Source organism: Lepisosteus oculatus, chromosome 10 (genome assembly GCF_040954835.1).
Source record: "Lepisosteus oculatus isolate fLepOcu1 chromosome 10, fLepOcu1.hap2, whole genome shotgun sequence".
NCBI classification, from domain to species: Eukaryota; Metazoa; Chordata; class Actinopteri; order Semionotiformes; family Lepisosteidae; genus Lepisosteus; species Lepisosteus oculatus.
The window spans coordinates 41,360,454-41,387,250 of NC_090705.1; the positions used below are offsets into that span (position 1 = coordinate 41,360,454).

At 44.3% G+C, this 26,797-nt stretch overlaps 1 protein-coding gene across 3 annotated transcripts; it reads right to left on the reverse strand.

Annotated features, from left to right (window-relative positions):
• Positions 1 to 502: 502 nt before the first annotated feature.
• On the reverse strand, positions 503 to 26,782 carry zdhhc3a (zinc finger DHHC-type palmitoyltransferase 3a). 3 transcript variants are annotated; one of them, XM_069195229.1, is made up of 7 exons: positions 26,693 to 26,782; positions 16,916 to 17,244; positions 16,151 to 16,275; positions 14,496 to 14,592; positions 13,372 to 13,453; positions 11,812 to 11,942; positions 503 to 1,516 (listed from the first exon to the last, which is right to left on the reverse strand). In XM_069195229.1, exons 2-7 carry the CDS (start codon positions 17,216 to 17,218, stop codon positions 1,304 to 1,306), a joined length of 951 nt encoding a protein of 316 aa, XP_069051330.1. In that variant the 5' UTR covers positions 17,219 to 17,244; positions 26,693 to 26,782; the 3' UTR covers positions 503 to 1,303. The 3 variants fall into 3 exon arrangements, with proteins under 3 accessions (XP_069051330.1, XP_069051329.1, XP_069051331.1); XM_069195228.1 differs by lacking the exon at positions 26,693 to 26,782 and adding an exon at positions 26,339 to 26,590; XM_069195230.1 differs by lacking the exons at positions 503 to 1,516; positions 26,693 to 26,782 and adding exons at positions 2,817 to 6,887; positions 26,339 to 26,590.
• Between the last annotated feature and the right edge of the window lie 15 nt (positions 26,783 to 26,797).

A 26,797-nucleotide genomic window follows, 5' to 3' on the forward strand; every position in this document is an offset into this window, starting at 1 on the left:
CACACTCACACCAGGGCCACGTTTCCCAGAAGCCAGTTCACCACCCAGTATGTGTTTGGAGGAACGTGTGGGAGGAAAGCAGGGCACTCAGGGGAAACCCACATGAACACAGGGGGGGCACAGGTCTGGAACTGAACAAGCACTGAGGCAGCAGCGCTGACTGCTGCTCCACCTGCCTTCATGACTCTGAAATATAGTGCGCTGGGGTTACAGTCTTCAGGACCTGATGCTTAGTTGAAATGTCCAGTAGATGGTGCAAAAACCCATAGACATACAAGCCCCATTCTGGAGAAGGGTGACACGTTAATGGTTGCTGAAGTTATCATGGGATTAGAGCAACTATTATTAGGCTCGGAGTGGTATACAAAACATTTCACTGGTCTTTGTCTCAGCTGCTGTTTGCATTTTCCACTGAGTGACACCTACACCTGTCACAGCTGAGCTGTTCAATGGACATGCAATTTACACTCACATGAAAGTCTGAGAATGAAATGCAACAGCATCACCAGATAACAGCACATTTATTAGTGAAGTTACAACCTGTTTCAATGCTCAGATAGTTGACAGCATTTCGGACTGAGGTCAGAATGCATATTTCATTAAATTGTTCTTTGTCTGAAGCTTGTTATTAAGGAAGTACTTCTGGTTAATTATACTGGTAGTACATCTGTTTTATAAATGAAACAGTTAAGACCTTGAGTCCTTAACTGTGAGCACCTTAAAATAATTCATTCTATGAATTATGTTATCTTTCATATTGAAACAATTATTGGAGTATTAAGCCATGTTTTTATCTTGAATTCATACAAGAACAATGCACCTAGTTAAAAAATGAGTAATCCTAGCTTTTAATTGTTCCCTTTATTTGGGATGCAGCTAACAGCAGCTGGCAGGTGAACAGGAGGAAATTAAAAAGAAGTCCTCCAACCCGCCCTTGTCATGAAACAGGCAGTTTGTGAAATTATGAAATCTTTGTCGTGTATACTTCAGCGCGGAGTTAGTCTCCACTTGGTCCTCTGCAGCTCCCTTATCTGAGCGGGTAACACAGCCCAGTTATCGCACAGATCAGACCTCCTTCTTACCTCCCGCGAACTCGAGAGAGCGGTGTTGGTGTTGGGGCGGTCCGCTGCAGCAGCGCGCGGCGCCGAGTTACACGAGTCGTATAATTCAAGTACACTGGTCTGCACACCAACACAATCGCGGTTAGCTAGTAAACGGGGATTTAGAGTCGTGAAGGCACAGTTTCTGCTGGTCCACTCACAGGCAGCCGCGGTATCGTGGCGTAAGAGCGTGGGGGCGGCTCTCAGGGCGCCTCCGTGATTTCGATGACATCCTCCTCCACGATGTCCCCCCGCGGGGCCACGTGCACGCGGGCGGGCGGCCTCCTCTCGCAGCTCAGGTCGGTGAAGGGGCTGAGCCAGGCCAGCGACGGGGGGCCCCCGAACGCCGCCCTCATCCCCTCCCGGCACCCCGTCTTCTCCCAGCTGGGCGCCTGGCCCTTGAGCCGCTCGATGCCCTGCGACGGAAACACAGCAGTGACCCAGCGGGCAGGGGGCGCGAGTGTGCCCCGGGAGAGGACCGCGGCGCAGTGCGGGAAAAAAATAAACAAGGCGCTGGGTTAAAAACCCACCTGCTTTTCAAATCCTCGGTTTTTATGAGCCAAATGTTTTGTATATAAAAAAAAACAAACATCCATAATTAAACACTAATAAGGAAACCTTTGCTATATTACATGCCCTTGAACGATTACTTTTATCTTGTACGAGCAGTGATTATATTAGGCACTAAAAAGGAGGGAGAACCATCCAAAGGACAGGACATGAGAACATAAGGTCTCAAATGAGAGGAAGCCGTTTGGTCCATATGGGCCATTTGCTAACTCGTAGTTAACTGATAAAGGATCTCATCTGTTTCTCGAAGAAAAGCCAGGGTAGCGACTTCAGCAACGTGGCCGGCAGCTTTTTCCAGTCTCCCACAACCCTGTGGGAAAAGAAGTGCCTCCTGCTCTCGGTCTTAAATGAACTTCCACACAGCTCCCACTTCTGCCCACTGGTTCGTGTTTCACCGATAGAAACAGCTTTGCGTACGTGTGGTCGGAGTCAGCTGACTGGGACTAAAATCCCCCCCAATTAATCTTAAAATACTGAGAGTACGGCTTTGAAAACATCATCAAAGTGAATCTGGGGGCTCACAGGCTTAGCTTCACACTACAAGAGCTCGCGATGACACTGACTGGCACCTGCTGGATTCGCAGTAGGGGGCCACTGGCCGGGCGTGAAGTTTAACCGCAGAATTTGATCTCTGCTGCTGAAACCGTAACGGACAGTCCGTCCCTAACTTCGTTCGACCGCGTGCGATGTCCAGAATGAAAAGGAAACAGACGCTGAAAAAGTCTTTTTGCAAGGCGCCCCCGGGTTTGGAGGAATTTATCGAAAGGCGTTAAAAGCACAGGGACATCCCCAGCAGCCAGTTCCCACTCCCGTGCTGGAAGAGCTCGGCTATCTGGGACGGCACCTCAAGGTGGACCCAGGACGCACGGGGCCGTGCGATATCTTTTGGACGGCCTGGGGACCCCCCTCCCCTGAACTCCGCTGCAGAGGAAAGGGAGGCTGGGTCCTCCCTAGACACCAGGACAGCTCCGTGACCCACCGCAGGACACCCAGAGTGGAAACATAACGCAGGCACGCTGTTAAGAGGTGCGTTCACATAGCCAAACTAAAGTTAGGCTCTCGGCCTTTTAATATTTTGAACAATCGAAGGTTTTCAGCCCATAACAAGTAATGAACTTCAGAGACAGATCCAACAGGGACAGAAAAGGGAGACGTTCTCTGGAAAAAGTTTATTGCATTTATATTCAAAGTGAAAGTCATTGAATTAACATACGCAGCATTCTGATGGACACCTGAAATAGACGTACATTGTCAATACTGTATGTACATACAAAAGAAAAGAGTGACCGAAAAAAATTAACTAGAATCCCAAAGCACCACTTCTTTAAAAAAAATGATTCCAGCAAGAAGTTTCTACGATTATTATAAAAAACAATGGTCCAGTGGTTTAATCTGAGTAAACAAATTATGCTACAGCTCAGTACAGTCAAAGACGTTGCCCAAAGAAACAGCATATTTAGCATCATTCTAATTAAACATGCAGCACTGCTGTTAATATATCATTGTAATTTGAAGCATATTCTATAGAGCACAAACGTAGTCAAAACTATAAATGTGCTTTAAGAAGTAAAGCACTGTGTTCTCTGAAATACAGCCAGAATCTAAAATATGTCAGTTAAGAAATATTTACTTCCTCGACAAGAAAAATCCAGATATTTTCACAAAAACTAAAGATAGCCACTGGATTTAACTGTACTGGCTGGCAATTTAGAATTTGTAACGTTAAATCAATCTGTATGAAGGCAAGGTCGCTAAAGGTCAAAGATAAGAAGTCGTGTTTAAACCATATTTGACACTGGCTGTGTAAATATTTAGTCAATGTTTAAATACCTTGCTAAAATATGTACGCGTGTAAAAAAAGAAAAAGAACAGAATCTTGCACTTGCATGTAGAGACAATATGTTCTACCTGGGAAGACTGTTCCATTGTAGAAAATAAGATGGCAAGTAGCCTTAAAATCACTCTACACCACTTTAAAGGAGATGTGAAAAAAACACAAGAAGAAAACGTTTTGCGATTATTGAGCATTCCAGCTCATATCCTTATTTCTGACCAAATCTATTCAGCTAGAATAGCCGATCTTAGCCATCCAGAAAGTCACTTATTCTGGTAAGGGTCATACAGTATATACCCTGACTCTATCCCTTTATGCAGGGCAAATTAGGCATAAACTTTGTAAATTAACAACATCTGATTTGGGTTATTCATGTAGTGAGACACCACAAACCCCATCTGTAATGCAATAATTACCATAAACCCATCTTCATAACAGAACAGAGTGCATGTCAGTCATACAAAAAGGCAGACAAGCTTTGCACAGCAGTAATAACTTCACACCGATAATGACAGGGTACAATCTGGCCCACCCTCATGCAGAGACGGACAAGACCCCTGCAACAATCCTCTCTCGTTAAAAGGAGGTACAATTTGGCACCAGTGTTCCTGAACGGAAAGAGCTCTGTTGTGGTCTCAGGCCACCTGCGCTGCTTCTCCTCTGACGCTCACTACCCCCCTCTCTCTCAGGAGGGCCAGAAACAGGCGAGGAAGACAGGGGTGGCCGAAGAAGATCTCGATCACACACGTTCTCAAAGGTCAGATGTATTTGGCAAAATAAATTAAAGATAACAAACTAGGAAGCAGTGCTATCCTGCAGTGCTTTACTGAGGCCTGCAGCAGGTGCTGCAGAGAGGTAGGCAGGAGGAGATGGACGTGTCCCAGCAGGACTTGGCCGTTTCTGATAGCGTCTCAATACTCTGTGTCTACCATCCCCATTCATTGCGCGAGCAGAACAGCTCTGTTTAAAACCCCACTATAATGACTCCAAATAACACAGCCTGCTCTCTCCACACCAGTCTTTAGCTGTGCTTTTCCCCCACTGACTGACTGTTCTACAGAAAACTATGACAAAAGGAAGATTTGCAGCTCTAGGAGAAGTAACTGTTCAATCCATAATAGCATACCATTGTGATAATGCGACGCATGGCTTTTCCTTTTTACTTTTACTACCTTAGAGGGTCTAGAGATTCGCCTGAAACTTGTTATGGGACAAAAATAATGGGCGCATGAGCCTTTTTAACATCACAAGCACCGATATGATGATCAGAAAATGCAGGACTGTCACCACTGGAGACAGGTTTAGCCAACGTATAGAAATTAATCACTAACTTGTGGTTTGTAATGCAATCCACTTCCTCCTGAACTGATGGCGCCTAAGCAAAGCCAAGACATGCAAAAGGATAGTTCAAAGTTCATAACTGATGTCATCGCTCCGAGTTACAAATGTAACGAACAGTAACAGAGAGCTGTTGTTGCCCTGTTTTTAAACCAATCAATCTCGACTGGTTTAATTAAAGGGAAAAAGAGAGAGCCCCAGTCCAATTAGGTTTTGCCCCAATACATTAGTTGTGCTGAAACATGTTTCTAAAACTGGTTGTCAAATCAATGTGCTCAATAAAAGGAACTTGTATCCCTGAAGGTTAGATTTATGGTCTAATTTCTAAATTAAAATCACTTACAATTGATTACAATTTATCCCCTTATTACCTTTTCCTAAAAAAGCCTGCTAGATTGTGGCTTATGGGGTTAGTTATTAATAGAACTTTTTCCTGTCTTGATGTGGGGCACATCAAGAGTCAGCTTAGTATGGTCTTTTGGCGAATTTAAAGATTTTTAACATTTAATTTAAATTAGTATATATATATTCATTGTCAGACAACTTTCTGAATAGTGGTTGTCTCGACTTTGCTTCTCACACAGATCTGCAGCGTTTGGGTCCTGTGCAGCAGACATCTTATTCCTTTCAAACAATACACATTGCTTTGGGAATATTACACGCTGAGGTCCTACAGGTGCCATACTGTATAGTGCCTTTACTGTGCTTAGCATTGCTAATTTGAAAGCACTTTATATTATATTAAAGCCATTAGCAGTATAATGTTGTTAGTGTTGCTCAGTTAATTTATGCTTTAATCACAGCCTCTTCAACATTATTGGCACTCACATTCTCACAGTCACAAAGCCAAAGTCAGAATTTCAATAAGATAACAAAACCGCAGATGTCCAAGTCATCTACAGAGCTGTGCGTTGGAGGTGACTTTCTGTGGAACTGAAGATGAAGAATATTTGAATAATTTGGTCATTTTGAAAAAGAGGACACATGAACCCGTATTTATACAATGATCCAAAAGTAATGTCTTTTTATGCCTTGTTTAGAAGTTGAATATATTTCACAGAATCCCTGGACATCCCTGTTTTTCTTATCAGCCAAAGTTAAAATTACTCATAAAAGGTGTTCGAGCAAAAATAATCATACGGACAATTTAAACACTGGCGCACATGGGCTAAGGACAGCTGACTTCCATAATTGGAAGTTGCCTTTAGGATAAAAATGAAAAATAAGAGAGAGACAATCACATACCCACTAATTATGATGATGGTATCAGCGTGACTGCCTTATTTTTCACTCTTCAGGGATTTCAGTTGCAGGTAATATTATGTTACGCTCTCCTGCAGATGGTGAAACCATCTTCTAAAGGACATGATATATTCTCTCCACTACATAAAAAGGTATTTAAAACGGAATAATATACACTTTCAAACTTTCTTGTACAGCAAGTTTTCATACAGTTTACAGTACCAGTCCACATGGCCTGAACTGACTGAACAGACTCCAAGGCTTTTCTTCAAGCACAGAGCAGGAGGTTCAGCAGTGGGTGGTGGCTGAAAATACAATGGCAATCTCAGCTCATGGTACCGCCAGGCAGGTAAAGAATAAAAGCACATCCAGAAACGAAAGATTCAGATTGCACCGGTGCGAACAGGGAGGAGAAGCGATTTCAGTTAATACGTTAACAGCCGAGGCGAGGCAGAAGACTCAGGATCTCAGAACGCAGATGAGGAAGGCGGTTCTTTTTCTCTGCAACTGCTCGACGCGAAAGAAAACCAAACCATCGAAACTGGAGGGGGAAAAAAAAGGCAGGAGACTGAAGAGGTGTTCTTTGAGTGCGGTTTACAATCGTGTTCCACGGCGTGCGCTGGGGACGGCCCACTTCATCCATCTCACACAACATACTGATAGGGGTCTGCCTTGCCGTGATCGGGGGTGGCGAAGGGGCTAAGCCAGGCTATAGAGAAGGGGTGTCCGAACACCGCCTTCATGTTCATCCACTTAGTTTTTTTAGCCCATCTTCGCTCTTCCTTTTTCAACTGCTCTATCCCCTGAAAACAAGAACAACCAAAGCTTCAGTAAAGGTAGAGAAGTTAACGACTTTGCTTGAGTAAACTCGGCTGAAAGCAGAGAGAACTGTTCTAACACAGCGCCTGGTGGCACCAGATCTCCGCACAAACATTGACTAAATACGATGCAGACAAAAATAGAACAGTTTCTCAAATGTCTGAAACCCATGCGTGAATACATCTGCTGTTGGATCGGTTTTTAAACAGAAAGCTTTGCGTTTAAGGAACAGAACAGAGCGACTAATTCAACATAGTAAATGAGGAACATTTTCAGTGACACTGCTAATGTCTACAGATGGGCTGCTTTGAGATTTTTTTTGATGTTGCAGAAAAAAAGAAGCTGAGAATAAGAAAGAAAAATAGTTTAGTAAGAGTTAAACAGGCAGTAGAAACCATTACAATTATAATTAGGCAGCAAGCATCATGTATGAGTTTTTTAGGCACAGCATTTCAGTGAAGTCAGATACTGTACAGTATAATCCCACAACTCCAGATAATCATTAAAGTGATTCTGACAGGAACAACTTTGAGACCCCCATTTCATTCATCAAACTGAGAATAAAGGCAACTTATTACTTTTATTTATGTTGTAACACTAGAAACGTAAATGGACATAAATACCCCTTTTGAATTATTTAAATGGGAAATAACTTCAGCAAGATAAACCAATGTTTTGTTAGAAATCTTCAAATACCTATCCTTGTTTAGCAAAGGTACTTAAGTAAACTACAAAAGAGAGTTCTTTGATTTGTTGAATGGTTATATTACTAATATCTTAAAGATAAGTAGATAAATGCAGACAATAGCAAATTATAATTGTAGATTACAGTAAATTATGTGTGCTCATCTGCCCAAAGTGAATAGTAATTCCTGTAAAATTCAGGCAGTTGAAGAAGGACTTAGTTCAGAAAATACAGCTTCCTTGCACTAAAAGTGCCTGGGATTCCCTTCTCTTCTGTGTGCTGGCATTACACTCTGCTTTCACTGGCTCCAGTGGTGGAAACAACGAAACACTTGTTAAAACCCTGCAGCTGTGACTCACGGAACTACCTTTCAAAAAGTTAAAACGCTGAGGTTGAAAGCAAGGCAAAAACCAGGCTGTTTCTATTTCTTTTATATCAGTGAAGGGGGCTCTACACCTTTCTTGGTTGGGGATGCCTAGTTCAAGATATCAGTCTCAATCAGTTCCCCTCCAATCTGAACATGAGCTCAGACCAAAGTGCAAGATGTTACAGATGAATATGTATTCTACAACACAAAGAGCAGGACTCCAGATCCACTCCGGTGTTGATCGAGCAGATCCACTGGGCGAGAAAACTGATTTTAGCAAACGAACTCGGGCCGAAAAGTCCACCTTTATTTCTGTAAAAAAAGCCCTGCTGGAAAGTCTCTGGGTATTCTCATTATCCTCAGATCAATAAACCATTAATATATGATGTTGTTACACTTGGCGATTAATTTCCAAAGCAGACCAACCATTCTAGCAGAAATGTGTTTTGTGCAATAGAAATCACTGCTTTCTAACACAAAACTAAGCTTCCACTAGACTACTGCACGGATGTTACTGGCTTTTTTACTTGTATTATTTTGCCAGCACATACTGTAGGTCTGCAAAGAGAGCCTCATCCTATGTTCAAACATCTGATCGGTCAGAATCACCAAGTGGGTCAAAAACAAGTTTTTGTTGATTCCATCATCAGTCTCGAAAGCCTCTCTCAAGGACTAAAACACAGGCCAGAGCTCCTAGCACGCCTCCGTGCATGCCTTCTGCAGACCGTGCTCTTTCAGAGGCGCGTCGCTCAGATCTCGCTGGTCATGGTGGGCAGATTCAGCTCAGAGGACTTGAATCGGCGCCTTCTGTCAAACTGGGGCGCTGGGATCGTCAGGCCGCGTGTGTGGCAGTGACCTCAGCACACGTCAGCGTTTCAAGCCGAACACAAACAACGCCTCTAAAACAAATGGCCAAAGGAGGCCCGAGGCCAAGGAGCTGTCTGGTTCCAGCCGGGCGATGTACCAATGTCTCTCTCAGCCGCAAGATGCAAAAAATAACCCCCCAGTGTCCTATATGAAGGACACAAGACAAACAGCACTGGATTAGTAATTAATCCAAAGATTCACCTCGCCTGGCCTCTGTCATTTAAGACGACTGCCAGACTTTGAGCTATTTACTTACATAAACGTCCCAGGAAAGTAGCTCACAGTCCAAGTATCCAGGAAGCCAGGGGGTTTGTCTCATCACCTCTACAAGCTGCGCCAGCCTTCAACACTCGGGAATGATGAACATAAAAACAACTTGGAGCTGACGAGCAAGAGCCATGTTTAGGCGGCCTTGGGAACAGTCTCCCAAGTCTGTATTAGATGACAGCTTGGACCCGCATGGCCTCCTGCTGTGCTTCTGCCTGTTCTCCCCAGTGTGCCGGAGGAGGCTGCGCGCCCACTACTTGCCACTCAGCCCCACATCGTGAGGGCGCTGGTGGTCTGCAGGCCGTCTTGCACCGCCCGTCACGCTCACAGTGACGCTTAGCAGCACTTCACGCCCACAGGTTCTGATCTGGCTTGCTGATGTTCAGAGGACACTGCTGGGACCAGCTTGCCTTCCAGCCCAGGGAGAAATAAGAGCTATACAGGGCCTGATACAAAACACCCTTGCAGTGCTTCAGACCAAGTTTCAGAAGATAAGTCAGGTGATCCAGCTCCGTCTCACTCCTTATATGCTGCACATTAAGTGTGCTAATACCAACCTCTGGCCTTGGCCAGAATACATGTACAGTTATGTTTTTGTACAGCTATCAGATCATCTCATTGCTTTCATTTGACATGTTAAGCAAATGAAATCAAACCATCACAACAGAAAAACGTTCTCACAAAATTTGCACCATAAACAAATCGTCTAATTTTACTGATGTCTCTCCTAATAAATAGGAAAGTGTTTTAAAATGGTAAGAAATAAACAAAAAACAGTTCACTAAGTGGGATGAGTAACAACTACAGGTTTTAGAAGGATACGCTGTTCCATTTTAGAAAAAGATTAACATTCTTAAAACAGTCTACAAATTAAATAACATATTTCCATGGTACCATACAACTACATTTTATGTAAACTGTTTTTTCATCTGCCTGCTGAGGGTTTCTTATAGAGTAGGTGTAGACTTCAAATAAAAGCCATCTGCCATTGAAGAAAGCCGAAACTAGGAAGATTAGAGGAATATTACATTGCTTGTATTATAAGACATATAGATTCTGGAAGAAACAGGGGAAAACAATAATGTACTTAAGTATTAGAAACTATTCAAACTAGAGCAGCTATTCAGTGCTGAGTGCATGTTGAGGTAAATGTGATCCCGGATTATGATCTTTAATGTGGAACACACAAATTTCAAAGCAAGGTTCTCTTTTTGTTACACTGACATTAAGGTGTGCTCCTTTGAGTCTCTCTGAAGTTACCAGCCCTCCCAAAAGTGAAATTTCTCTAAAGTATTACTGTTATAAACATCTGTGCTTACAGATTTGAAAATGTGGAAGAAGCTGTCTTGTAACAGAGATGAATAGGACACTTTATTAAAATCATACACTTCTATAATCTACGTATACAGAGCACAGCATTTCTTGGTGCCTTGTACTGTTAATAAGCAGCGCCCTTATCTGGTTTGAATAAATACTACTATTTTTAAGAACAGAAACACAGTTTTGTCTCTCAATCCTACAATGGCTTTTCCTGTCATTTCAAATCAGGAAATTAGGCTCCAGAAGTCTGGAAACTACAGATAAACATACTCAAAAACTGTGTGATATAATAATTTGCTTTTACTTTTCAGTTTAAGACATTTAAGGCCACATTAACAAAAGCGTCTCATGTGATGATAACCCTACAGATTATAGCGCACCTCAACACATAAAATCTTTTGTGAATGAAGTTCATCTTATGAAGTACTGAAGCAAGATAATCATTTTCATAGCTCTCTGATGAAAGAATATCACCACAATTGTAAGATCGAAGTGCTGAATGATCTCTTGTATGCTTAACCCCTGTACTGATGTACTATATCTTAAGGTACTTCCTTCTTCATCACATTATGTCTCTCCCTTGCACCTTAGATAATAAAGAAAACAAGTGCAGGCTACCTTAGAAAAGAAGAGCTGCTTTCAAGAACCACAGCTATACAGAACATTGGAGATTTCACACAACATTTCATTCTTAGACAGAAACCTCTTTTTTCTTTCTAAAATGCTAAAAATCTCATTTGACATTTTGGTGTGCAGATACTGCTCGACCTGCACAGATATTTTTTGTTTACCAGCTTTGCTGACTTTTTTTAGTGTAAAAAATAAATTATCTGTCATTTTTTTTTAATGCTAAATAAACCCAGGGCGTTTCAACTTATTCAGCATTGCCTCCTCCTCTGACAAACCTATGCCGACACACAAACCATGCTAGAACTGTGGTTCCTTCAGTTCAGGCGCGGTGGGGAAAAAGATTCTGCAGTTTTATTCAGTGATGCACCGAGGAGCTACAGTAGCCTAGGAGACAAAAGCTATCCGACTACATTTTGCCAGTGCCGGTTGATTAAATTATGCCTTCTCTGGGATCCTAAATCACAGACAGTACTGAGTATGGCTGCAAAATCCCCATTATAAACCCCCCAAAATGAAGAGTGCAGAATGCAACCTCCATGGTGATTTGGTCACTTAGTTTCATCTAGACAAGAAAATCCCAGATCTGCTGTTTTCTGTTGTTCTCGAGTGCTTGTCTGCTTGGCGAGGTTGTCAGAGGACACAGCAGTGCTGAAGCCAGATGAAAAAGATAATGCAGTTTCTTTCCTGACCTGCAGTGAGGGATACAGGGGCAGCATGTGTGGAGTGGAGAGTGGGAGGAGGAGACCGGTGAGAGGGAAAAGCGCTCACTTACTGTTTCATCGGTACAGATTGAATGGATTTGGGTCCCAAACATCACAGATGTGAAAATGAGGAAAAGGAGCCCCTCAAAACACAAGAGGATGAGCAGGATGACAGTCGCTGGAGGTGAGAAGGTACTGCACTCTGGGGAGAACACACAAGACGTTTACACTGGGGAGCTCTGCAGAGCAGGAACACACACCACAGGGCGACTGCTTTCCGCATGTTCTGCGTTTATTTCAGAGCAACTGACCTCCCTTTCAAACACAATCTGCATCGACTGCATGGATCCCGTTGTAGAAAAACGCCCCGAGTTCGGGATGTTTTTGAGCAAAATGAACTAGAATTATTTAACATCTATTTAATCACGATGAAAACTAAACACGAAGGTAAACACAGAAGATGCAGATTCCAGGCACCCGAACTTCAAACACACAGCTCTCGGTTTGCAGCCGAATCGAAACGCAAGTCTCACTGACGGCCCACCAGCCAGACTGCAGAAACCGGACAGCCAGCCTTGCTTTGTCAAAGGCAGGGTTAAGAAAGACATGAATACAAACGGGCGGCACAGATCCGGTGACACAGTTTCTTATTACAGAAAGCAGCACATCGCTCAGCAGACAGAAAAAAAACATACCTGGATAAAATCCAGTATATGCAGCAGCCCAATGAGCACTTTATTCATAAATACAGAGGCTAGAGGAGATGTTGTTTTCTAATAAATTAACTACACTTTGGCCATAAGGGAATACAGTCAAACTTCAGCACTATGGCTGAGTGTATGTAATTGTTATTGATGGCAATGCTGCACAATTAACCTTTCTTAAACTCCTATTAAAAGCACAGCAATAATAATGCCAATTGTGAAGAAATAAAATGTTAGTTTGTGCTGCCAAAACTTATTTCATGCAAACCACAGTGAAAAAGAGATCCGAATGCTTCCAACAACAACCAGCAACAGAGAAACCTGGAGTGTCGAAGCTTTCAAAGTTTTTTTGTGTGTCAACCCAAAAAGCTGATGCCCCAAGATGGGAGACCATCTGATAAACTGTTTTCAACCTGAAGTATTTATGGTGTCAAAATCACATTTTTTTAACTTTCTAAATATTTAAAATATGGCTCAAGAAACAAACTAAACTGATTCAAGGCTACTAACATCAAACCGAAAGGCTGATGCTGTAAAACGGGAGACTGCCTGATTTTTTTTTACCTGAAGTATTTATGGAACCGAAACTTTGTATAGTTCCTAGTAATTTTTTTTTAATATTGCTTAAAAAAACATACTAAACTAATTGGAAACTATCACATCAGTACATTACCATGGGTTCAAATTGTTTTGAAATAATTCTCTTTCACTACATAAAATCATATACAGTGTTGAAAAGACAAACAAAAGTGGCTCAATTATCACAAGCATGTAAAATGCACACATACAAAAAGGAAGGCAAGACGGTGTTCAAGGAGGTCAGGAAATAAAACTAAATCTTAAGCAGTTCACCTAACCAGACGCAGCCAGCTGTGGTCTGTGACACAGCTCTTGGAGGTGCTGAAAGTTTAAAAACTCTTCACTTACTTGTCCAGTCTTCTTCGAAGCAATACAGAAAGTGAAAAGCTACCATCATCAGGGCATGCAGGGATATTAGTGCTATATACATCTGCAAAACAGAGAAAAGATTACCTCAACATCCAAAACTGAGATCATTATTTTTTTTTTAAATGAAGGAATACCCCTACTCCTGTGACTAGTACTAACACTACTCCAAATGGTTTGAAAAAGGCTAAAGTGATTAAAAGATTCAGGTCGTGTCCTGGTCTCTGTGCCTCGCAGTGAAGATGCTGAGCCTCGGAGATGGCGAAGTGCAGTTTGTTGACATTCGTACAGCTGTTTCAAATCACTGCTGTTCACGTGTTCTTTGATGAAGCAGGCAAAGTAAAGACTGCTTCAGCGTGGCTTGGAGAGCTGCAGCTCTCGTACAGAAACACCACGTGCTTCTACTGCGACATGGAGACTGTGGGCAAAGACCAGATCAAGGCTGAACAGGGGGGCGCTTTCCTCTCCGTCCAGTTCACGTTCCTCTCCGGTACACTTGCAGCAAAGTTTGTTAAAAAGGTTTTCACTTAGTTGAAAACAGAAAAGCGCCCCTTTACACTTCAACATCTTCATATAGTGATGACAAAGGCATCGGCAACTGGGCTCAAATCCTATGCAACAAATCAAAAGATGACTTCTTGTGCTGGGAGAAAAAAACAAACAAACTGTACCGTAGCGTACTCTTAATATCTGCCCTCCGTGCTTATTGGAAGTTTTCTGCTTTCAGGAAATGAAGTAATTACATGCCACAGTATGGCACAATCCATTATGCTTTACCCAATGCTAATACCGCAACAAAGCCAGGAATGGCAGCCATAAAGAACTGTCACTAAAATATTCATGCCTGTGTGCGTGCTTTCTAGGGCTCATAATTCATTCATAAATTCAGAGAAGGCGATGGAGAACAGGCCTGACCCCAGCCAAGAACCCGATGATACAGGTCATGTCCCAGGAGGCTGTGATGCCATTGGAGCTCCTTGTGTGCTCCTCTGAGATGATTCCAGGCTCTATAGTAATAGATGGGCGCTGGCCTTCCTTGTGCAGGAAGGTCTTTTTCACATACAAAAGAGTGGGGTATTTGGGGCTACACCACAGGACACACTCACCGTAAATAGGACAAAGTACTTCTGGTTGTTTTCCCCTACGCAGTTATTGACCCAGGGGCAGTGGTGGTCCATCTTCCGAATGCACCTCTTGCAGACACTGAGGAGGAGACGAATGCAAAGTGGAGCTTAGTAGAGGACACCAAGCAGTCTGGGTACAACCTGTACTTCATCTACAGCTCCCCTAAAAGACTGCAGCCTCTGCAGGGCAGCCTCACAGGCCTATAAAGCATAACGGACTGCTAATTAATGGGGACTAATCACAGGGACGGTTGAAGAGGACATCTGTTGCACCCGGCAGGAGCTGACTGGTGTGGCGGTTTCTTTCTGCTTCCACCCGAAGTGGAAGTGCGGGCTGGCCCACAAACCCCAACCTCGGAGGCACGCGAGCGCATTTTGGTGGAGCTCCTGGCACAGCTTCCACATCAATTCTAATATCGGTTCTGTAACCCCTGTGAAAACGTATCGATTTACCATAAACCCAAAGGAATACCCCTTTTTCACAGACGGCTTCTCTTTTATTGAACTGCTTCCATCCAAATATTCTGAGAATACTGGGCCACATTATTCTTGCCAGAACACATTTAACTACAGCAACACCAACCATTAAGTATGGCGCAGATTATCTCAGTCAATTTGATTAAGTGCAGCAACAGAGCTCTGCTAATCCAGACAACAAGGTGCTCTGCCAACACTGACTGGACTTCGCGTCCACTGGAATCTAATATAAGAATACAGCTCTGTAAGTGTCAGAAACATTATTGGTTTCACAGGTCAATATTAGTGATATTACTCCAGCTGTTTACCTAAAATAACATCAGTAAATACAAGATCCGTGCTAATCAGGATCTGTGAAACTGCTGGTATGAGCTGCAGCGATATTTTAACAAACTTTGTGACCTTTTCTGTTTAAGAGTATGAAAAAAAATGTCTGCCAGTTATTGTTTGCTATATGCTATATGTTTGTGGATATAGACTAGAACGCTTAATGTTATCTATGTGGACATAAAAACCTTGAGGGAAATAAATATCTTTCAGACAAAAGCCAAGCTTTGCTTTAGTGTATTCATTACTGCTGCCTTTCAAATAAACAGCACTTCTACAGCTGCCTCTCCAATCTAAAGGAAAGACAGCAAGAGGCCACTTGCTGAGGCCCAGCCCTACAGGGAGCTCATCAGGGACAGAGAAATGGCAACAGGATTTAAAATGACAGGACCTGCTCAAATCCTTCGGTTTGGGAAGACTTACACTGTAACACATGTTTACATAAATGCACTGGGATTGACAAACTAAACAACAAAACACCCTTCTTCAAAGGGATCATTATTCTAAATGGTGGCTTGTGTGCTAATGCACAAGCACTTTTATTTTTTAATTGCAGACAACGACGTTCTTGGGCAAAGTCGTGGTACGATTTTAAAATCCTTATAAGGGGTTAAGGCTGTTTCAGATCTTTGGTAAGGAAAGAAAACAGTGGGAAAAACTCCAGTGGCTTCCCGCCTGGAAAAAACACACAGTGAAAGTAAATGTGTGCAAAGTACAACTTCCACATACAGACAATGCTCTGCAATTGCTTAACGCAAACAGACTTCACAAAAGTAGCGAGCAGCTCTGTAGGGGTCTGTGCAGCTCTGTAAATCCTGGAGTCGCGCTCCTACCTGCAGTGGTGCGCCCTGTCCGGTTTGATGCTGCAGCACTTGGGACACTTGTACACCACCTGCCCGGGCTTCAGCTGCAAGCTCTCGATGAACTCCTTGGTGGCGTTTCCTTTTGGCACGGCCCCCTGCAGCACAGCAAAACGAGCGGCTGCTGAACAGGGCCGGAGCACGTCTGGACCACGCCACAGCAGCGAACGAGTCAGTCTACCAAACAGCTGCACACACAGCCCCGGGCCAGGGGGAACACGCTGGTACAGATGCCAGTACGTGCAGTACGTACGGTACGTACAAGAGGCCCGATAAATGTGTGCAGCCACAGACAGAGCGGGGCAGAACCGGGCCTACTCACCGGGTCAGTCCTCTGAAGGCCAGCACAGTGGGGCAGAACCGGGCCTACTCACCGGGTCAGTCTTCTGAAGGCCAGCACAGTGGGGCAGAACGGGGCCTACTCACCGGGTCAGTCCTCTGAAGGCCAGCATTGTGGGGCAGAACTGGGCCTACTCACATGGTCAGTCCTCTGAAGGCCAGCACAGTGGGGCAGAACGGGGCCTACTCACTGGGTCAGTCCTCTGAAGGCCAGCATTGTGGGGCAGAACTGGGCCTACTCACCGGGTCAGTCCTCTGAAGGCCAGCACAGTGGGGCAGAACCGGGCCTACTCACCGGGTCAGTCCTCTGAAGGCCAGCACAGTGGGGCAGAACGGGGCCTACTCACCGGGTCAGTCCTCTGAAGGCCAGCACAGTGGGGCCGAACCGGGCCTACTCACCGGGTCGGTCAGCATGGCCCTGCAGTGTGAGGCGAGGGCAAGGAAGGCCAGGCCGTTGAAGAGCGCCCCGTTGAACAGGCTGTAGGCCAGGCTCTTGGAGGGCAGCAGCATGACGAAGACCACCACGAACTCGGCGTAGACGACCAGCAGCCAGGTGATGACGCCGCAGACGATGCCGCAGCCGTCCCGGATGAACCACATGCCGGCGGTCCTGGCGCGGGGCGGTGGAGGCGCGCAGTGCTCGGGCCGCAGGTAGCCGGCTTGCCTCTCGATGTCCCTGCACCGGTGCGCCGGGCTCCGCATCCTACGACAGGTGCGCCATGGCCACGCTGCACAAGAGCACAGAGCCCAGCCCATCAGCAGACGCCAGCCGACCCGCCGGGACTGTGCACCGCTCGCCTGCTCGCACGCGCGCGCGGCCCCCTGTTCCTTCACCAGTTTCCAGGCCAAGCATCAAAATCCAACACGACCGTGCAAGCGAGCCAGCTGGGAATACGCACAGGGAAGGGGGCTACAGTACATTCCCACTTATGTGCAAATCCGATCTATCCGCCACCCTCGCTTTGCAGCAGCAGCGCTGTACTATGGAGACAGGGGAGGTATTTTTAGGTAAGGGCTTCAGAATAAAGGTGACTCCACAATTCAGTCACTACTTCAACACCGCCTGTGGAATAGATAGGTCTCGACACCCGTGCGTCCTGACTGCAGCTCATGAGCCTGTGGGTTGGCAGAACAGCAAGCACGTTTTCCCCCCATGTCAGTACAGGACGCAGCAGTGAAACCTGTTCCAGCCATTCTATTTCCCAGAGAAGGTAGTGCAATTTAGCCCTTTTCAAGTGATGAGGCTTTTTCATTGAACCAACGGGGCATTCAAAAAAAAATCATTATATGTACGGAGACGAATATAATAAAAATAAGATAAAATAGAATAAAAATCTCATTTTATGAACCGCTCAAACAATCTCTCAAACGAGATTAAAATACGGAACGAAAACGGCTCCTTTCCTTGGCTTAAATCTTGCTTTGCACTCACTGAGAACATCAGAGGGGCAACTCTTTTTGTTACCACCAGTTTAAAAAAACTCTTGCGATACAGTGTACACTGTTCTGTAAGTTTCTCCTTACTAAAAGGACTGTCATATTAAAATTTGAATTCCTGCATTCATATAAAAAATGTGGTGGTGGGTGGAGACTGTTCTGGCACAGCCAAAGCAGGTGAAGGAAATGAATGCAGCCTCTAACTTCAAAGCTGCTCTCAACTCCCTTCTGTTTCCTTCATGGGGTGAGTCTGAGGCCTGTCTTGCTTGCGCAATCCTCTTCCTTGAGGACAGATCTCATGTAACAATGGTTCCCAGTGGCTGAACGGCTAAGGACTCCCCTGTGTGGGAAAAAGGTTCCACAGTTCAAAGAGGCCGGTATTATTTGACCGCAGCGCAGGATTATCAATATGCTGTGACTAACACTCCAGGCACACGTGCCATCATCTTGAGTTATTCAACTAATTCAAATCGGTTTTGCACAGCGCAAAACATCTAGTTTTCCTTGGCCAAAGAATGCTTCTCCAAGAAAGAAAGACCAAAGCAAATTCATTGTTTTACTTGTCATCACCGAGTTAATTCACTCAGTGCATGTACGCGGCACTTTTTCCATTCACAAGAGGCAGCAGATCAGGAAGAGAAGTGAGCAGCTTCTTCAACAGGAAGGGCTTTGGGTTGGCGAGACTGTGCAAACTCCGAGTACCCACCACACTGGGGTTAGTATTTCCCACTCTTAGCGACAGACACATGGCTACTTAGACTTCATTAACATTTCGTCAGAAGGACAAAACACTGTCTCCGTTCCCCACACTGGACCACTGTTTTTTAAGGACGTTCGGGCCCAGGGTACGAACACTACCTACTGGCCCATTAACACCACTGACAACAACAAACTGGTTTTCTTCCTATCCCAGACTGCCCATGCCCACCCTTGCTTGGCTTCCAGCATCGGAGAAGATCGGCCGAGACGCTCAACAGTTATTGTAGGCGACCTGACCTTGAGGGAAATAATATAGATAATATATAGATACTGTAGAAAAGCCCCGAAGCACCAGAAAAGGACAGAGTTCAGTGTTAAGACATGAAAAACAGGGATTCTACATACAGGTAACATTCAAACACTTCTTTTATTCAATCTATAGAGACTTCAAACTTACAGGGCATAAAAGAGTTCTCCCACATGGTTTGCATTTTATTGTAATCTGAATGCTGTTGATATCTTCCTTTCAGCAGCTGGGAACACTACCTTTTTCCTCCCTGGAAAGTTCCACAAAGAGGAAGGACAGAGTTACTTGGCTGAATCCTAATAAAATAATTGGTTCTCACCATGTTCTTGAAACTTACAGAGTATCTGATAATGAAATAGGAAGTGAATACAAATGAAAGTATTATCTTCCATAATAAAGATGCCTCTCAACCTCTCAAGAGAAGCCCATAATGAAAGCATCGAGTTCATCCCAATCAGTTGTAACCTTTTTATGTTTTGTGAGTATTGGTATGTTCAAGGTGAATTGTACAGCAAAGGTATCGATAGATTTAACAAATGCAGGAAATGCAAGTGAACCATTCAACTGGTAGGATTTTTGGAAGAAGAATTTATAATATCCAATTTATAAGATCCCAAGATACAAAAGTGTTAAAATAAACAAATAGCAGATGCAAAACAAAGGTTAGCATCTTAAATTGAAAGGGTTTCACAATTTAAAATAGAGAATTTAACATATGGTTGCTTTTGAAAATGCAATTTACCATAGCCTAAGGGGGGAAAACGAGTGAAATACTGAACTAAAAAAAACTCAAGTGGGGAAAATCTCTATTATTATGGAAATGTGCGTCTTCACTGAACAGGGGAAATAAGTCTCTCGATTCACTTCAACATCTACTTGCTTGAAAATATTGTTAACTTTTACTGTGGTGGCATATAAAGAAGATTAAACTTCAAAACCAATACATCACAAGTGTCCAGCCAGCAGTACAGTCAGAAATGGACTCTCTCTATTCCCCCTGCAAAATTAAATGGCAACAATGTGGACTTTTGGCCAACTGATCTCACATCCTGACAGGATGTGGAAAATATTGAAAACAGTCAGAGACCGTCTAAATAAATCAGTATGTCATCTGCATTGAGGTAAATGTAGCGGAATGACAAAGAGGCTGCCAAGGCCAAGGCAAACACAGGTGAAAGAAGGCCCGTAGATATCGCCGAACTGGGAAGAACATTTGTTGCTTGGCAGCACCACAGCCGAGAGGTTAGCAAACAAACACTTCGGCCATGTTAAGGAAAACTGATCCACAGGCCCTAGGAGCTCAGAATGGCACAGGGAGAGGCACTCTCTGTAACCACGTGTTTAATGAGGGGTGTGATCTGACAAACCAACTTGGTCTCACAAACCTTATGAAGTTTCAGCATTCAACTTACAAATAAATAGCATGGGACAGTAGCTTGCGTGGAGTGTGAGTGAAACTTTCTTTTTTTCCCCCACCAATGAGAAGTGTACAAAAAACATACTGATGTCCCCCTGAACACAACCTTCCTCAATGGCCATGTGCAATATGTTGTCTTTTGCTTAACACAACTGGGGCCAACGTGTCAGCTCTAACGCAGGACAGAGGGCAGCAGGAGCAGCCTGGAGATGTCCTCACACTGACTCCATTCGCCCAGACAGAGACAGGGCTTCTTCCAGCAGGAGAAGAACTAGGCAAGGAGAGAGTGACCCTGCACACACCCCCCTCCTGATCAGCCGGTGTTTCAGAACTGTATGGCTTAGAGGAAAGCATGAAAGAAGTCAAGCTTGTCGCCATGGGATTTGACAGCAACATCTTCTCAGCCAAACCAACGGCCAGAATATCAGCCTACTATTATCAGAGTCTCAGAGCTAGTAAGTGTATCGGTCAACTGCCAGCAGAAGTACAAGTCCACCTCGATCTCTGCATAAGAAATTCAGAACACTAATCGGCAAATTTTCATTTAGTCAGAAAGGACGAACCGCCAAGCATGCTCCAGAGAACTTTTCTCTCATTTTTCAATTTAGTCATTTTTCTATGGCAAGATTTATTCAAATGTGAGGCAAACACAGTCAAATGATTTTTAATGAAGTCTGTGCCTGTTTTCTCTAGGTAGGATATGAGGGTTGCTCACTGGGCCAAAGTTAAAATGAGGCCTTTTAATAATTTAAATTTCTATTAGACTAAATTCAGTGAGCTTGAAACTGCATCCAAAAGCTCGATGACCACATGGGTTGTTTCTCTGGGGAGAAAAGAGGCTGAGAGGCAAACGTGCAGACAGTTCTGGAGACTCATTTACATAGTTAAACACTGCAGAACCTAAACAAAAGCCATTCGATGTCTGAAATATTTTCAAATATGCCCCTGACCACGAAACAGAAATTGAAGAACTCCTTCACTGTGCCTTACACACCCTCCTTGTCAAGGTTTCTGCAGAAAAGGAGTTTGCCACTAGCGAATCTATAAACATCCTGTTGCTTCAAATGAGACTGTGCTATGGGAACACCCATGTGTCCCCTTTGCAGTACATCTAAACAGCAGCATGTTTGCTGTCTGGTGCCTTGCAAAGTATTTATCCTGCACATGCACCCTGACAAAATTGAAACACTAGTCAAACAAAGCCAGTGGTGGAATTCATCTTGAATCAATAAAGAGCACGCAGCAGCTGCTGAATGAATGAATGCAGAGAGACCGAATGCCCCCCCAAAGAGAACACACTAAGTGAGAGCAGAGGGGGACCATCCCCTGTTCTCTTAGAATCACTAACACTAACGCCATCATGACGTCAAAACACCCACCAGTGCCCCGCCCCCTCCCCGACAGTCCTGCCAGTACACATCACTGGTTTCCCCACGAGAAAAACAAACACATCGTTTTTAAATAAATAACGCAATGGCCAGCAACCACAAAAGCTCTTCTTTAATCCACTCCGTCACAGACTCTGTTGGCCAGCACGGCGAACCTTTAGCAGGGCCACTGCTGAGTGATCTCCTTACTACTGGAAAGGCAGGTCTCTGCTGTACTATCACCAGGGCAGATCCCTCTGCTGAACAAAGGGCTGGACTGCCTGCTTTCTTTCAAAATCAGTGGAACCCGAAAATAAACACCTGGGGCTTACAGCAAGCCTCAAGAGTGATCTTCACACATCCTGCAGGCCCTCTGAATAAACACGTCCCGCTGTGCCATATTTGGAAATGACCCGAGGATTGCTTTGTTGAGGAATCCAGCTAGATCACTGCGTTCAAATTACGCTGATAAGGGCCTGATTTAAAAACAGGATTTTTACCGAATGGCCTTTGTGATTGATTACCTTGAGCTTTACACTCGCCAGCATCATTGTGTTGGCATCGTTTGTGCAAAACCAAGCCCGGTTCAGAAGCCAACGAGCTGTGCACAGCACTCCGAAAGGTCACCCTGCCCGCTGTCTCCGCTATCAGGCTACATCTGTGCCTGGCCATTTTATGATCAGGACAATCAATTTCTTTCACTTTTTTTCTTTTCGTTTGTTGAGAGACAGGATCCTGATTTTCCCGGATCGGCTGCATTTTTGCAAAGACCGGTCTCAAAATGGCAGAACTAAATCTGGGGAAGAAAAAGGGGGCCTATTTCAGCTGAGTGTGCGTTACCTTTGCTGCTGTTGCTGCTGGCGTTCTGTGTTTAGGCTTGGCCTTTCCTTAATGTCTTTGCATTGGAGCACACATGCGAAAGAGCACTCCACTGCCCTTGTGCATACGACAGAATAACCTGGACTGAACTGTCACACTCGTCTCCCAGGAAGGCCACTCAGCTGTCATATCGTTGCACCAGGATGAGCCCACAGGAAGGACTGCAAGTGGCATCCCAGAACATGAGCAGTGAAGCAGCATGCAGTCAGGCTGTTAAAAAAATCACCACCAATGGCATCACACCGGGACCAGCAATCAAGTGCATCATTCTGCCTGTGCGCACCATGCTCGCCAATATACATCAGGGTGGGCAACGCAAACCGCGATTTATTGTGAAAGAGGCTGGTCTGTTCCTGCAACACCTTTGCCTTTGCGTCACTTGGGATTTCTTCATAACAACGGACGTTCACAAGGTTAAATCAGCTCGTCGCCTGTGCCCAATCAGCCCTCTCACTAATGAGGCGACTTCATGCTTATGAAAGCGTCAAAGTCACTTGAGTGAACCAGGGTCAGTCATTAATGACCAATTCATCAAAAATAAAACCGATATGCAAAACGAACATTCTTTCTCATTCTAGTAACATATAGAAATTGAACTATTGAACTTTGTTATGATATTCTATATCTCCCTCTTTAAAAAGCAGCCAGATTGTAAAGGTACTGTAGGTGCCTTTCTGTGAACCTACAAGGGACATATTTGTGTACTGTACACACAAAGGGAAGGGTATATGACTAAGAACTAGACTACGATAGTAGGTAAACACTAAGAACTAGAAATGCCAGACTACAATGTCACTTTCACCAAAGGGACAAATGTAATAGACAGAAAGGTAAATTATTTCTCAGGCCACAGTCACAAAAGAAGAAACACTATTATACGTACAACAATGGTACTGCAACAAAAAAAAACGACAACAAAATAAGATCACATTCTAATTCAAAACCAAATAAAAAACTAATGCATTCATCAGATGGGTTGGAATTCTTTCTTACCAACAGAAGAGGCAGATTCTTTTCAATAATTGATGATTTTAAACAATAATTTAAAATAAGCTCAATAATTCAAAGGGGGAAAAACTTAAAATGAAGATGACAGAGCAACCAGCAACATTAAAAAATACAGCCAACAGATGCAGTGTCAGAGCAGAATTTCTTAAATCAGGCTGAAACTATATCTTGATCGTCAAAAGAATTGTAACGTGAAACATGAATTCCTACGATCAACCTCGTCACAAAGAAGGGGGAGAGAGTGCGGTACTGACCACCACATTGTAAAAAACGTGATTAATAAGTAATATTACTAAGTTGCTATAGTAGAACTGCGGACGTTTCAAAGCCAGCAGCAGAACTCTCAAATGCTCCTCATAAAAGTAACTCAGTTCCTTAAATGTCAGAATCCCGGCTAATGCCAAACAATCATTACGAATAATAAGAGTTATACATCATCTAGAAATGATTAATTAGCAGACAGCAGTCTGTGCGAGGCTGGCTTCTTCAGGCTTTGAGAGACTCCAAGCACTATTCCCTTTGGCTAATGAACCAAGTTACCAAGTACTTCACACACACAAAAGCTTTTTTTCCCTGCAAGACCACAGGCCTTGTGCGACTATCAATGTCACTGTCCCGGAAACACGGCTCTTCTACAATTACAGTGAAGATTAATAATGCAAATAATCCAACAGCATTATAGGCAACTTTTCAAATTAAACAAAATCTATAAATTCACAATGTGCAATTGTGCAAATGTTTCCCTGTATTCAATAATGTACTTTGAAATTTACTATACATAATGCTGACCACATGGACACATTGCTATACATACAAAATTCTCAAAACCACTGCAGAGCGTTTTCTCTGGCATGCATTAAGTGTGCCGTGTGCAGGAAAATGTAGCGTTGGGGAACAAACCTTAAACTGTGCAGCACAATTTTGTAACGATGGGCAAAAGAAACGCAACACAGCTCTAAAACTGATCTAGTCACAAACCACAGAAAATGTGATGGGATCAAAGAAATGCAAAAGGTTTTTCAGACTAAAAGGTGAGAAAATGCCACAAAGTCAAAATGAAAATATTGCAAAGGAAGCAGTGGGAACAACTGTCCTGAGCAAATGATGCACGGACCTGATCAGCCTCTGCACAGTCCGCTGTGGGATGATCCGACACACCTCTGCAGCTGCTTCCAGCAGCTGGAAGTCAGCTGGTCACACCTGGCCGGAGCAACACTCAACACGAAGCTCACCATGTGGGCACCCCTCCATCGGGTTTGTCAAGAGTGAAACCGCCAGGTGAGTAAGACACTCTTAACACCCCCTCGGCTGCCACCTCGCGTGTTCTTTGGCACCTTCGGGAGACGATGCCTGAACAGCCTTCACACTCGCGGATCTTTTTCGTGCACGTGTGGAGCTACAACATCTGCCGATATGCTTGCAACGTCCTCCAGGATTTCCTCCAGTGACGGAGCCCCCCCAACCTGAAGACAGTCCCGCAATGGGACGCCACAGTCCCGGCCAGCGTGGTGCCCCCCTGCCTCTCGGGCTGTAGGCTGTCCCTCACAGAGCCAGTTTCCTGGTTTCTCTCAACTAGTGAGCTGCCAGCCCCATTCTCCTGCGGATCAGCTCTTCCTACAGCCTTCAATCATGCAGACGGCAACCAGAGGATCTTCACTTCTCCAGCAGGGCAGGGTCATATATCTCACTGTTCTTGCGTTAATTAAATCACGTTTATACAGGTTGCCAGCTCATCTTGATTCTTTTAACTCTTCACAAATACTAAACAGCAGGCCTTTTACTAAATCAAACGACTTGATAGTATTTCGCCCTCTCAACGAATACTACTCAATCAACAAATCATCTCAACTCTTAATTAAGATGTGAATAATATAGTGCACAAGCCCAGTGCGCTACCGTTATGAAAGTGGTACATTTTCATTGCACCCCTATACTTATTTGTAAAAAATCTATACTTTTAAAACACCAAGTGGAGGGTAAATCTTGTTATCCTGTAAGTTCGTGGGACTACTACTGAATGCATCGTGAATATTATTCACAAACAAATTACAGTAAGAAAATAGCACTCAAGTTTAAAAACTAGTTAGCATTGTGGACGTTTAGCATTGTGGAAGACGTTAGCAACATCAGCCTATATCACAGCAATGTGAAGACTCCCAGCACAAGATAAACACATTAAAATGACGTCTGCTGTAGTGGCATTCCATAAGGGTTCTGGGGGTAAACACACTGTACGATATCTCTGTTACACTTTCTACATTACTTGTAACATGGATCTGCTATGGTGATACACACTCCATCGCACCACAGATGGTGGCCAACCTGACACGACAAAAAGCTGCCGACTGACGAACTGGAAAGACCGCCAGCCATATCGCCGCAGTCACTCCTCTTCAAACTGGGAGGAATGCGCGAGTGGGGTGGACGCGACGATGTCTCCCCGAGACTGCCAACCTTTACGCTTCGAGATGAAACCGACGTCAAACCCGTCCACCTTCGCGGCATGGGCTCGACTTCCAAAGGCTATTTTGCGGTATCTCAGACAACGCTAGCGCTATTTTATAATGGGAGGAAACGCAGACTGGCCAAAGGTGGCATGTTTTTTTTTTTTTTTTTTTTAAACGAGCCGTCGTTTCAGCTACAGGAATCCAAACCACCGCCACTGTGCAAGATTTCGAGTTTAAGCCGAACAACTGGTCTGCACTCACCTTTCAAAGGACGAAGGGGGGTTGCACGTTTAAGGCACAGGCGGCCAGATGTTGTTTCCTTGTCAGAAACACCCGCGATGGAAAACCTAATGTCAGCTTCATACACTCGCTGCCTCCCGCTGCCAGCGCACCTTGGCGAACCGCGATGCGCGCCTCCCTTCTGAACCAAAGGCGCTGTGCGTGTGTCTTATCACGCAACTAACTGCCGGTTTGCCCGACCTACTCCTCCTTAACCCATAGATTAAGGTGGCTGCAGTTCCGCATCACCATGCCCCTGCTCGACGGTGCAGTCGGTAGGGTCCCTGTACTATCTGGAGAGCTCTGGCCAAGCCAATGCAAGCGAAAGTAACCAACCAGGAAGTGCGCCGTGTGCGTGAAGAGGCGACGCTTCCTGCGCCCCGAACTCCAGCTAAACAACACCCTTCCTTCCCGTTTTTTCAGTCACACCAGTGCGAAATC